At 40.8% G+C, this 11,723-nt stretch overlaps 1 protein-coding gene and 2 long non-coding RNA genes across 4 annotated transcripts in view; all 3 read right to left on the bottom strand.

The window, feature by feature from the left end:
- Positions 1–3,922: 3,922 nt before the first annotated feature.
- On the bottom strand, positions 3,923–5,624 carry LOC106941493 (uncharacterized). Its single transcript, XR_001423383.1, has 3 exons — positions 5,399–5,624; positions 5,125–5,292; positions 3,923–4,987 (listed from the first exon to the last, which is right to left on the bottom strand). It is a non-coding gene; the product is annotated as an uncharacterized LOC106941493 (long non-coding RNA).
- Positions 5,625–5,651: 27 nt separating this feature from the next.
- Positions 5,652–6,378, bottom strand: LOC106941494 (uncharacterized). The gene is made up of 3 exons (XR_001423384.1): positions 6,177–6,378; positions 5,951–6,087; positions 5,652–5,879 (listed from the first exon to the last, which is right to left on the bottom strand). It is a non-coding gene; the product is annotated as an uncharacterized LOC106941494 (long non-coding RNA).
- Positions 6,379–10,731: 4,353 nt separating this feature from the next.
- Positions 10,732–11,723, bottom strand: part of cmtm6 (CKLF-like MARVEL transmembrane domain containing 6) — a 12,199-nt gene continuing 11,207 nt past the window's right edge. For both annotated transcript variants that reach the window (XM_015024544.1, XM_015024543.1), the window contains one exon: positions 10,732–11,490. In XM_015024544.1, coding sequence (XP_014880030.1) covers positions 11,326–11,490 — 165 coding nt within the window. In that variant the 3' untranslated portion in view covers positions 10,732–11,325. The remainder of the gene's footprint in view (positions 11,491–11,723) is intronic.

Raw genomic sequence — 11,723 nt, 5'->3', positions numbered from 1 at the left:
TCTGCACACACAGCACATACCAGGGTACACATACACACACTGGAGGGCGACCGAGGGGAGAGACCATTTGATCAGCTTAGTCTTCGCAAAGTGTTCCAAGAAGGGAGTCCAGTGACATGACAAAGTGTCTTCAGAGTCTTTCCGAAGCCTCTCCATCTGTATCATGGACGTCATGTCCGTCTCCCACAGGTGGGTGACGTAAACAGAGGACCTCCGGTCTCTTAGTCTCTTGGCAACAATCAGTCCCAGTTCCAGTGGCTGCCGCATTACAGCAGGTATAGACCCGGGCACCTGGGGGCATCCAAGTCCTGGTTCAGGCTGTAAGAGAGTCTTATATGCCTTGGAGTACCAATCAACTATTTTTGACCAAAGACCAGTTAGTGAAGGACAAGACCAAAAAGCATGAGACAGTGTGCCTTCAGACATGTTACACCTGTCACACATTGGAGAGACAGAGGGGTAAATCTTGTGCAATCTGACCTTTGAGTAGTGTAACCGATGAGTGATTTTAAACTGAATTAACTGATGCCTGCTGTTTATTGAACAAGAGCTGATTTTAGAAAGGCACCTGTTCCACAAGGGTTCAGGGACTGTGATCCCCAGCTCCTTTCCCCAGGCCTCCCTCATTTTTGTGGTGTGTGCCACAGTCCGGTCACCAAATAGATGTATAATACATCATATGGAATGGGAAAAATGCTAGGATTTCTAGAGTACATTTACAGAAGCTGAGTTAGGAGGGAGGCCTGGGCCTTCCTGTATTTAGCTGGCGGACCGAACTCAGTCAAGTCATGGCACCTCCACCACAACAATCATTACACCGATAAATGAACTAAACAACTCTACCAGATAAGCTTAAAATGTGTTTTCAGAAAGAACAGACCAGGCTCTTTCAAAATGCACTCAGGACGTCTGTATGTTCTTAGAAAATATAGTTTGTCAGACGAACCACAGTTTAACGGAATTAGCTCGCCTTCAGACTGCAAAGAGAAAAAGCCACATCTCACTAGTCCTTTTCAGTCGTGCTTCCCTTCCTGCCTCTGCCTGAGCCGGGTCACTGAATCCCTCAGGGGGGTCACCATCCTGCCACTGCGCCAGCAGCCGGGCCGGTAGCGCAGCTGGATCCTGATCCCATCCCCTCTCAAGCCCAGCATCACGTTCCGAAAGGCGCCGCTGGCTCATTACTTCGCTGGTGCAGTCGGGAAACTTTGTCCCCCTTGTTTTCCATCGGCTGCGTCCTGGCGAGGCGTAGAATTGGCTCTTTGCTCTGAAAGTGATGTATTCGGGCTGTGATGGTGCGTGGTTTCTCACCCGCCTCGGGCCACAGAGAGCGGTTTGGCGGTCAACCTTCAGTGGATGCGGGAAATGTTGTTTGCCCAGTAGTTCAGGGATGAGCTTCGAGACAAACTCAGTCGGCCTCCCTTCTTCTGAGTTTTCCTTGATGCCGATAATTTTGATGTTATGTCTTCGGGAGCGGGCCTCCAAGTCCAGTAACTTAGTTTGCTGCTGGGCTACAGGCTTTGTGAGCTCCTCACATTTCAGGTTCTCCCAGACGCTCCTCTGGTTGCTCATTCTTGGCCGGCCATGCGGTTCTGCAGGTCAGTCTGTGCAGCGAAGCGCTCATCCAATTTCTCAAGAATTGATGCCGACATACACAGCAAATCCAGCAGGCCCAAATTAACTCTGAGATTTGATTTCAACACTTTTAAAGTGTCTATATGGGTCCACACCAGAAAGTGTTAATTTAACTCTTTTTGGAGAGTTGGTACCTTGACTCTAATTAAGTGTCAAATATTAAATCTTCTGGAGTTGATATTTTAACACTTGCTAACACTACCTGAGTGTTGGAGCCTAAATATTAACTCTACAGGGAGTTTTTTTTGTAACTACATAAGAGTTGTATGTAATTATTACTAAAAAGGTGAAAATTTTATTGTTCTGAAATTTTAAAAAATCCTTATAAATTCATTGAAATAAACATTTAAGAGGCGATGATTTTTCTGAAAAGCATTTATTCTAAAACAGCACCACACTTTAAAACTTTCTAAAACATGTAACAATATGGAACAAAGCACATGTTCTCACCTTCATTACAATATTGTTTGTCAAAGGGTTTTATGTGAGTTGGTCAATGCAAATGTTCATCACTTTGTTCTGTACGAATGGAAATGATCATCAAAGGTTATGATATGAGCCCATGTTGTTTATGCACAATAATAAGGCAAATTTTCTTAAAGACTAAACATCACTAAACATCCATTACATAAGTAAAGACCAACATGATATTCAATACCACACATTTTTACCCATCTAGTGGTGGAAACACTTAATAATAATACATGTCCACCTTCCAAGGTGTTAACCGTTCTCAATTTTAAGGGACCAAACTCAAATCTTGTAAAACAATACTTTTCATAATTAAAGGCCAATTGACGCTGATGCTTCTTTACAAGAGACTTTTTAAGGTTTTTAAAATGTTTTATGGACTTTTTAAAAAAGTTGTGCTTGGCTTCGAAACGCATACACCATATGTAGATAAGAGGGCCAATTTTCTTAATACACCTTGGATAGTGAATCATTAGGTGGTGTTTAGGAATTAATTTTTGGTCAGGGAACAAGTTCGTAAGCATGTGATGGTGACCACAGATCAGATGTTTCAGATAACATCATGCCATCAATGGGAATCAACACAATGTCAACAATCTGCAACAGGAGAACAAGGTTCCAGCTATAACTGAGGGGAGCATTACAGAGGATACATAATGTTTGAATAGCATTTAAACCTAAGTGCTTGTTGTCATCTATTTTAACACACTTGGTTTATTTTTGGGCTCCACAAAGCCATAATTAAAACTTTGGATCCTGTCTAATAATGTGCTAATAGAATATATCCATTTTTGATCATGTATTGGAAAAAAAGTTTGAGCTCCTACTGTACGACCCCTTCTAACAAATCATGCATTATATCAATAGCATAATTGTCAGTACTGTGAAAATATTCTAATGAATTGAGAACACAAGGTCTTCTACCAGCAGGGTCTTCACTTCATGCATTACAATGTTCAGAATGACGTTTTCTGGAGCGAAGGACATTAAAAACAGGCTGAATTTCTTCCTTGTTTATCAAACTAAATCTGCACCAGTGTGTTGCACCAAATGACTCAACAAAACCCAACAAGCCATTTAAAGCAAGGTTGTCACCCGTAACTTGACTAACAGAACCAAACACTGGCTCTTCAATAAATGGAAGCAGGATTCCTTTGGTTTCTAAAATTTTCAAGTCATCAGTCATCAATATGGTTTTGAAGTATTTCTTCAAAACCATATTTTTTAAAATCTTCTGTGTAGAACAGAGCAGCCAAATGCACATTCATTAGCACAGAGTTTACCTTTGGTGGGAGGTTTAGTATTGTGAAATAAATGCAGCCCAATTTATGCATCCCTTTTTTGGAACCTAATGGGTTAGCAGTTTCAAAATCATCATAATAAAGCAAAATTTGTGAAGCATATTTCTGTTGTGAAAACAGAGGATGATTTTGGAAATATAATCCATCAGTAATGTCTTTGTATAAACCTGTTTGTCTTTGTTTCTCATGCAAGAAAAGTTCTCTAATTTCACTATTCTTAAAAATAGAATAATCTATTGGACCTAAAACAGGCACATACATGTATTTGTCCCTTACAGGTATTTGGCTATAAACACCTGTTAAAATTTGAAAAAGGGTTTTGTAATTGGTTTAAACTGTGTTCAACTCTTCTGTAAATGATTCCTGATTATCAGGAGAAAATGTTTGGAGTACTGCTTCTCTTGCTTGACTCTGAACATCAGTGAGAAGTTCCTCCAAATGACTGAACAAAGACCAGAACCTGTAAGTGAGCGACTATAGAGCGACGAGCGAGTCCTGTGTGCGAACAGCAGGAACTTGTTTGTATGACAGCTTCCTGCTGTATCCCTACATGCTTATCATGATGACTGTGCACATTGTGAAGATGTTTTCGAAAGCCATTGTAAGTGCAAAAAGAAGAAACACAACCCTGCTCTCCACATTTTAAACATAAACTTTTAGCAGGATATAAACCATGATGAAATTTTAAATGTTGACAGTCTTTGTGGTGGATTTTACAAACAAAGCATATGAACATTGTCAAATGGATTTTAAGTCGTCCTACACCCGTCTATATTCTGCTGCAGTTTGACACTTTCACCTCTTAATGCAGGAGACGTGCTCTCAGCTCCTTGACTCGTGGGCTTTCCTGTGTTCCCAACATCAATATTGTAGATTGTAGTTTGAATGAAGGTGTAGAAACTGGAAAGAGCTTCATCATATGAGAGGCTGAAGACAAAGTGAGCTTTGAACAGTCCATCAAAAGCAGCCACTGAAGTTGGAGCAGCACATGGAATACCAACGATGAAGAACCTCAGAATATTCTTCTTTTGTTCACCAATGCCTGGTGGCAACTTTGTCCAGGAAGGTAGAGAGACTGGCTCCTTCCTGTAATCTGAATGACAGGCATCAGTCATGAGTAAAATTCAACTGTTAAGTTTACATATAATCTCTACAGGCCCAAGCAAGTAACCTGTCTGAACACAACTTTATCCAAGTACAATAAAAGATCAACATAGTAATGCTTTTTTAATTTCTTTCTGAACAGCCTATGTGAGTTTACTGACCCCAGATCTGTCAATTAACTTTTTTTTAAAGCAGAGCCATAATGGTATTTGTTGATCCCTTGTCTGATCAATAGATAAGACATAATTTCATCTTTCATGGTTTTATTTCAAGGCTTACCGTTTTTACAAAGTCATGCAGCATACAGGACAGAAATCATGAGCTACAAAGAGGTTTACAAAAAGGCTAATGCTGCTTAGCTTGAGGAATCTTACTACATGATTGGCTGCTGAGCTAATCTTTGCTGATTTTTGTGGCCTCTTGATTTGGGGGTAGGAGCTGCAGTAACAGTATTAGAGCTGCCAGGTCACCATCCCATCCTAGACGACAACAAGCACATTTGAGACAAAAGTTTAAAAATGAACTGGAAAACAGAAATCTTGAAATTCAGGTAAAAGATCAAATTTGACTTCTGAAAACAAAGGTAAGTATATACTGAAACACTGTCCCAATTTACCACAGTCATTTGAGGGCTCTGGGTCACAAGAAGCTCGTAACTCAACAGAAGGACTTGATGGGAGACTTTGGCTTTCTGCAATGACTTTTTGTTTCAAATATAAGACCATTTGGAAAGAAATCTTCCCGAGACTTCGTCCTCAAGCATCATTGAGAAATCCTGGTCAGTCTTGTAATAAGAAAAAACAGAAACCAAATACTGGTTACTTTAGTGTCCTTTGGGATATTTTCTTCACTTTTTAGATTTAAAGTGAAATATCTATAAATATACTCACCAGCCCAGGGGTATCAAGGAAACGAGGGAAGATATCCAAGACTGGTGATGCAGCACCGGGTCATGAACCATCTTCTGTCTGTCTAATGACAGCGGGGCCTCCATGCCCTCCTCCCCAAACAGCTGTCCACCAACGAGCAAAGATCCTCTTTCTGTTGTTGGGCCATCTGGGAAGTTTTGCTTGGGAGACCCTAGTGCTCCATCAAAGTGTTTCGCTGGTTGGCCTCTGGATCACAGAAATGTTCCTGCTCATGGATGTACATCAGCCACACACACAATCCAACAAAAACCATACGCAATAAAAAAATGGAACAAAGGAAGACATTTTCAACTATCTTTCATCATCCATCAATAACAGAGACATCAGGTTTCATAGATATTAACACTTACATAGCCATTTTTTGAGTACGGATCTTGGAGATATGGAAAACGTTACGATCCCCAGTGCATAGCAAGTCCGAACACTTACAGGTGGGATCCTCCTATCAAAAACAAAAATAATTGCTATGCTGCTCACTCAACACTGCTTTCTGTCATCATCAACAAGTCTTACCCGTGTTATTCTATCATATCTGCAACCAGCATGTTGACCATTTGTTGACGAGTTGCATCTGACAGTGTTTTAGTTTTGTTGTATTCACTCATGATTTCCTCACCCTCTGGGTTTGACCCCAGGGCAGTGTGCACCTTCTGTGAGAGATTAAATCCAAACACCCAAAATGTTCGTGCTTGTAATATTCATTTAAGCACTGGAAATAACTTTTGGCTTTGCTTCTAACCTGTTTTGCTTCCTCATGACCAAGCTCTCCAAGTTCGTTCTTACGGTTCTTAGAACTTTTCAGAATAATTGTGGAATCTGGGGACACTGATGATGTTGGGCGGACGAGAGGGATTGTTACTGAGGATGGTGCTTCATCTTCCACCACACAGATCTCAAAATCTAGAAAAAAGACCATAAAAGAATTTTTTTTTAAAATTACAGCAAAATCCATGACAATGCAAAACACCTGGAATAATGCCCGACAACACAAATTATGTCTGGTGAGCATTCAACATGTAAGAGGATTTTACAGTTTTAAAAAAAAACTTGGGATCATAAAGGTTGTTAAATCTGACCAACATTCATCCAATATCAAGAAGAAGCCTAAACCAAATTATTATAGCGTTGTTTTACCTGAGGTTGGCTGCTTTTCTATCCAACTTTGAAAGCTTGGAGCACAGATTTAACCAACTCATCAAACGTCTGCATTAACTTCTGTACACCACCATATTCCACCTTTGCAAGCATCTCCTGTGTAGAGATCAATTAAAAATAAGATAGAATAGCTTTGCAAAAGATTTGGTAATGGCCTGGCAAAAAGAAAAAGAGGGAAAAAACTACGAGCCAGAACTTATGGAGGCCCAAGCAGCTCACAAGACAATTTCAGAAACGATTGTATTCTCAAAAGTAATTTGCTGAAATTGTCTTGTCTTAATGCACAATAGTTAGTGCCAAAATAAATACAAATCCTCAACCTTTTATTTTACTTAAACGATGTGGACAAAACTCTGGAGGAATTTAAATGTGAACTCAGAACCGAATCAGAACAGCTGCCGCAGCCAGCATGCCTAGGTGGGCCCCATGTGGGTGAAAGGAGGGCTGATATATGGGTCACATATGGGTTTGTCCGCGGGTTCCATGATGGCCCCACATGGGTTTGCCCATGTGGGGCCACAGCCCACATGGGCCCTACATGGGCCCTAAATGGACAAACCCATGTGGGCCACCACCATATAGGGCCCATGTAGGGCCCATGTGGGCTGTGGCCCTACATGGGCAAACCCATATGGGACCGATATGGTCTGCCCTCCTTTTCCCCACATGGGGCCCACCTAGGCATGCTGGCAGGGTAGCGTCGTGTTCGGAAAGCATCGACATGACTGTCAGCCTTTCACAATATGAAAATTGCATAAGATGTATTTAAGTTAGCAAAAAAGAAGTCAGTGTTCATCTGCACGCATTTTTCAATGCTATAGTTTTACCTGCAAACAACGAATTTCAGCTAATGAATAATGAATTTGCTAAACCATACTTATGCCGCATCACCGCCCGTCACATAGGTTGGCTTCAACTCAAAATATTAATGATAATTAAAACCATCTCAGAAAAAAAATACTGACCAAGCGTGGCGAACAACTGGCCCATGTGGAAACAAATTGTGAATATTTGTTTCGGTCGCTTCGGTTCGTTGGAAAACTGTGAAAATGGGGGTGAATTTACTCCAACAGTGTTATAGCCGCTGTAGGAGGTTAGAGTTACTAATTCCATTTTAACACCTTATTTTAACTACTAATATTATACACCCGAGAGTTACATTAACAGAATGTTAGAATAAAATTAACTCTGCTTTTGAAAAAAATCTACTAACACCAAAACATTTAACACTTTTGAATTTGCTGTGTAGTTTTACATATTTCCTGGCTCATCTCGAGCATCCGGGTCTTTCCCCTGGAGCCAGTCTCTGGGTTCGCTCCGTATGGCCACTTCTTACATTAGCATTAGCCTCGGTAGCATTAGCACCGCCAATGTACCCGTCCATAGTCTTGTTTTTCCCGGAGTTTGTGGCTTTCTTCACTAGAGCCCCCCCATCTGAACTTTTAAAAGACGAAATAAAGTTCAGCTCGCAGCCAATAAAACCTGCTAGAAGGTCAAAAAGCTGGAAGTCTGATCATTAGTGCGCCTACGAGGTAAACTGGGTCAAAGGTCAAAATTAAACCAAAGACTAGAAACCACTCCAGTCCTAAAATACTTTGAATCTGATTTTAACTCTTTAAAAACACACAACAGATTCAACCCTATTATTCAGTAAAAACTTTCAGCAGCCATAGAACCCGTGTTAAAGTCAAGGCCCGCGGGCCGAATCCGGCTCACCACGGCCACTTGTGTGGCCCTCCAGACTATAGATGAGTTACAATTTAAAGGGCCACTATCATGTAAAATCAATTTTTTAAAATTGCTCTATCATGTTTGAATGTTTTTTCCAGGAGTGTTGCCTTCATTCTTTCAGGCAAAACGCCTGGGTGGACCTAGCCCCGCCTCCGAGGCGCTGCTCCTCCCCCAATCAGCTCCTTCAGACTAGCCAGCAGCAATTAGCAAACAGCTGCTGAGCTCATTATAGGAGCTGCTGCTCAGAGCAGCGCTGGTAAAAACATTAAAGGGTTAATAGAGGAACCATGTTGGGATGATTTCCTGGAGGCGGAGCTTCAGGAAGAGCAGGAGCTTCTTAAAGAGGCAGAGACCCAATTTCAAGATGTTAAATCAGGCAATGAAATTTATTTAGTCATAGTTTATGTACACTGCTCAAAAAAATAAAGGGAACACCCAAATAACACATCCTAGATCTGAATGAATGAAATATTCTCATTGAATACTTTGGTCTGTACAAAGTCGAATGTGCCGACAATAAAATCACACAAAAATCATCAATGGAAATCAAATTTATTAACCAATGGAGGCCTGGATTTGGAGCCACACACAAAATTAAAGTGAAATGTTCCCTTTATTTTTTTGAGCAGTATGTTTATTATTTTATAAGATCTGAATGCAACATAATTACTGGACTGTAAAATGGAAATATGTGAATGGAAAACACAGAATAATGTCCCTTCAACACAACCAGAACCAGAAACCAGCCAGAACCAGAACCAGAACCAGGCAGAACCAGAACCCAGTTAGAACTAGAACCAGAAACCAGTCAGAACCAGAACCAGAACCAGTCAGAACCAGAACCAGAACCAGAACCCAGCCAGAACCAGAACCAGGCAGAACCAGAACCAGAAACCAGCCAGAACCAGAACCAGAACCCAGCCGGTCCTCCTGAATCACGTTTGTTGGGTTGTTATTCTCCTTGAATTGTCAAATATTGAAGTTCTGGTGAAGCCGTTTACTGTCACCTGCTGGACAAACCGGTGCAGTGCATCCGTCAGGCAGCTGGGAGAACTGGGAGAACTGGGCAGACTTCCCAGGTACTGAGTGAATCAGCTGGACTCGGTTGAATCCAGAGAAGATGAACAAACATCTGGAGCTCTTCTACGGAGTGCCAAAAGGGACAAAGCTAAATGTCATCCTTAAATTATTACATGGAATAAAGAAATGTTTAATATTTTATGCTTCTTAACATGTCATCAGATCATTAAAATGCAAACTGAAAAGAGCCGATATGGATAATTAAATGTGTTCCTGCAGCATCGCTTTGAACTTATCTGTCAAACTAAAGTAGAGGTTGTTGCTGATTGCTGCTGACTAGTCTGAAGGAGCTGAGTGGGGGAGGAGCTGCGCCTCGGAGAAGGGTAGGCCCACCCAGGCGTTTGAAGCTGAATGGTTGCCATGGAGATCAGAGGATTTGTGAAATCAAGGCAACACTCCAGGTTTGTTTTGATGAGGGAAAAATTTACCCGACACTGGCCCTTTAAACCAATTAGAGGAAGAAGTAATTCACAAAATAAAGCTCTTCAAATCAAGAGCCTGGCAGTTGCTGCAGAACTGAAGTGGTCCAGATGTTGGAATAGGAAGAAACCAGAAGCAAAACATGAATAAAGTTAAAGAGTTTATTAAAATGCAGCAAACAGAGGAACAGGAAGTTACACTTCATATAAATCATAGAAAACATTTGATTTGGCTCTGAAGAGCGACACGCCGATACAAAACAGGATCGTCTGACAGAAAAACCACTAGCATTTGTATTTTTACATGATTGTCATTATTGGCAATAAAACAGATTCAAACGTGTTCAGGTCGATCAGGAAGAAACTAAACCAGGAGGAGAAACAACTGCTCTCCTTTAACTTGCAGTCCTCTCTAGTCTACGGGCATAAAACCAACAATATGGAGATAAAACCAACAATATGGAGATAAAACCAACAATATGGAGATAAAACCAACAATATGGAGATAAAACCAACAATATGGAGATAAAACCAACAATATGGAGATAAATCAACAATATTAGCATAAACGGTTCAATCTGAGGGATTACTGAACATTTATAAAACAGCAGAAAAGGCTGAAGATCATCCTGAAACTGTTGTTTTCTATTAAAAATCAGGAAGTGGTTCCCTCAGCCTGACAGGAAGTAGTTTCCTTTAAGACGATTAAAAGTGTAACAGCAGGACAGACGTTGAACCCGGACCAAACCGAAGATCCGATATGATCAGTTTCTGTCTAAGCGACAGAAACATTTAGAAACACGAAGCTGCTGGCAGCAGGATGGAGATAAATCCCATCGGCTGCAGGAACTTTACACGGTTCACCGTTTCATGTTTCAGATTAGAAGAAACTGATTTCAGGGAAAATTATGGAAAACGACTCAAATCAGATTACAGCTCCCCCTGCTGGACAGTGAAAGGCATTTCACTTTAGATCTTCAGGTTCCTCCTGATTTCAGTGAAACCTGCAGATGATTGACATGAAACTTTTCATTTGGACATAAACAGCTGAACAGTTTCTGTCTGATTCATTTAAAAAATAAACATTCATCTTCCTTCAGGGAATAAAATAAACTTCCTAAAGCGATCCAAGTGGACAAATATACAAAAATCAGAAAATTTACAGAAAAATTCATTTTTTAAAACATTTTCTAAAAACGTCAAGAAATGGTGGCAAGTTAATAAGGAGCTTACATCATTTCTACAAGATAGTGAGAATTTCAAGGCAACTGTTAAAAAGCAAAGCTGGCAGAGCAAGAGAAAACCAGTTAAAACCAGTTAAAACCAGTTAAAACCAGTTAAAACCAGTCAGAACCAGTAAGCCGTGTGATTCCCAGTGGAGCAGAGTTTAGTGGTTTGGTTGTTTTAGTGTCTGCTGGTTCCGAATCTTCAGTAATAAAACCAGTTTGTGTCTCAGGCGGTTCTGATTGGCAGGCGGAGCGCCCCCTGCAGGCGCGCGGTGTCCTACGCCTTTCCGTTGGCGTCTCCGTTCAGCTTCTCGGCCTCAGGCGGAGGAACGGCGCCGTTGGTGGTGGGCGGGGCCTTAGTGCCCTGGAAGGGATTACCTTTGACCTTCAGGAAGAAGACGACGTCAAGGATAAACGCCAACATGGCCAGGAAGCCGAACACCTGCAGACAAAGAAAATAATGAATAACAAGAAGAAAAAAACAGTCAGAAAATTACAAGAAATAAAAATAGTTGATTTAATAAGAAAAAACTTCAGATCAGAAAAAACAGTCAGACAGTTTCTAAATACAGAAACGATTTCAAGGTCGTCTGCAAGACCTGAGGTATGGAGGACCAAACCTGACGTAATAAGAAATAAAAGCATGCATATATATATATATATATATATATATAT

This window comes from Poecilia latipinna, unplaced genomic scaffold, assembly GCF_001443285.1.
Source record: "Poecilia latipinna isolate Pla-1442-1.1 unplaced genomic scaffold, P_latipinna-1.0 Scaffold3703, whole genome shotgun sequence".
Lineage (NCBI taxonomy): Eukaryota > Metazoa > Chordata > Actinopteri > Cyprinodontiformes > Poeciliidae > Poecilia > Poecilia latipinna.
This window is presented reverse-complemented; position numbering and strand designations above follow the sequence as displayed.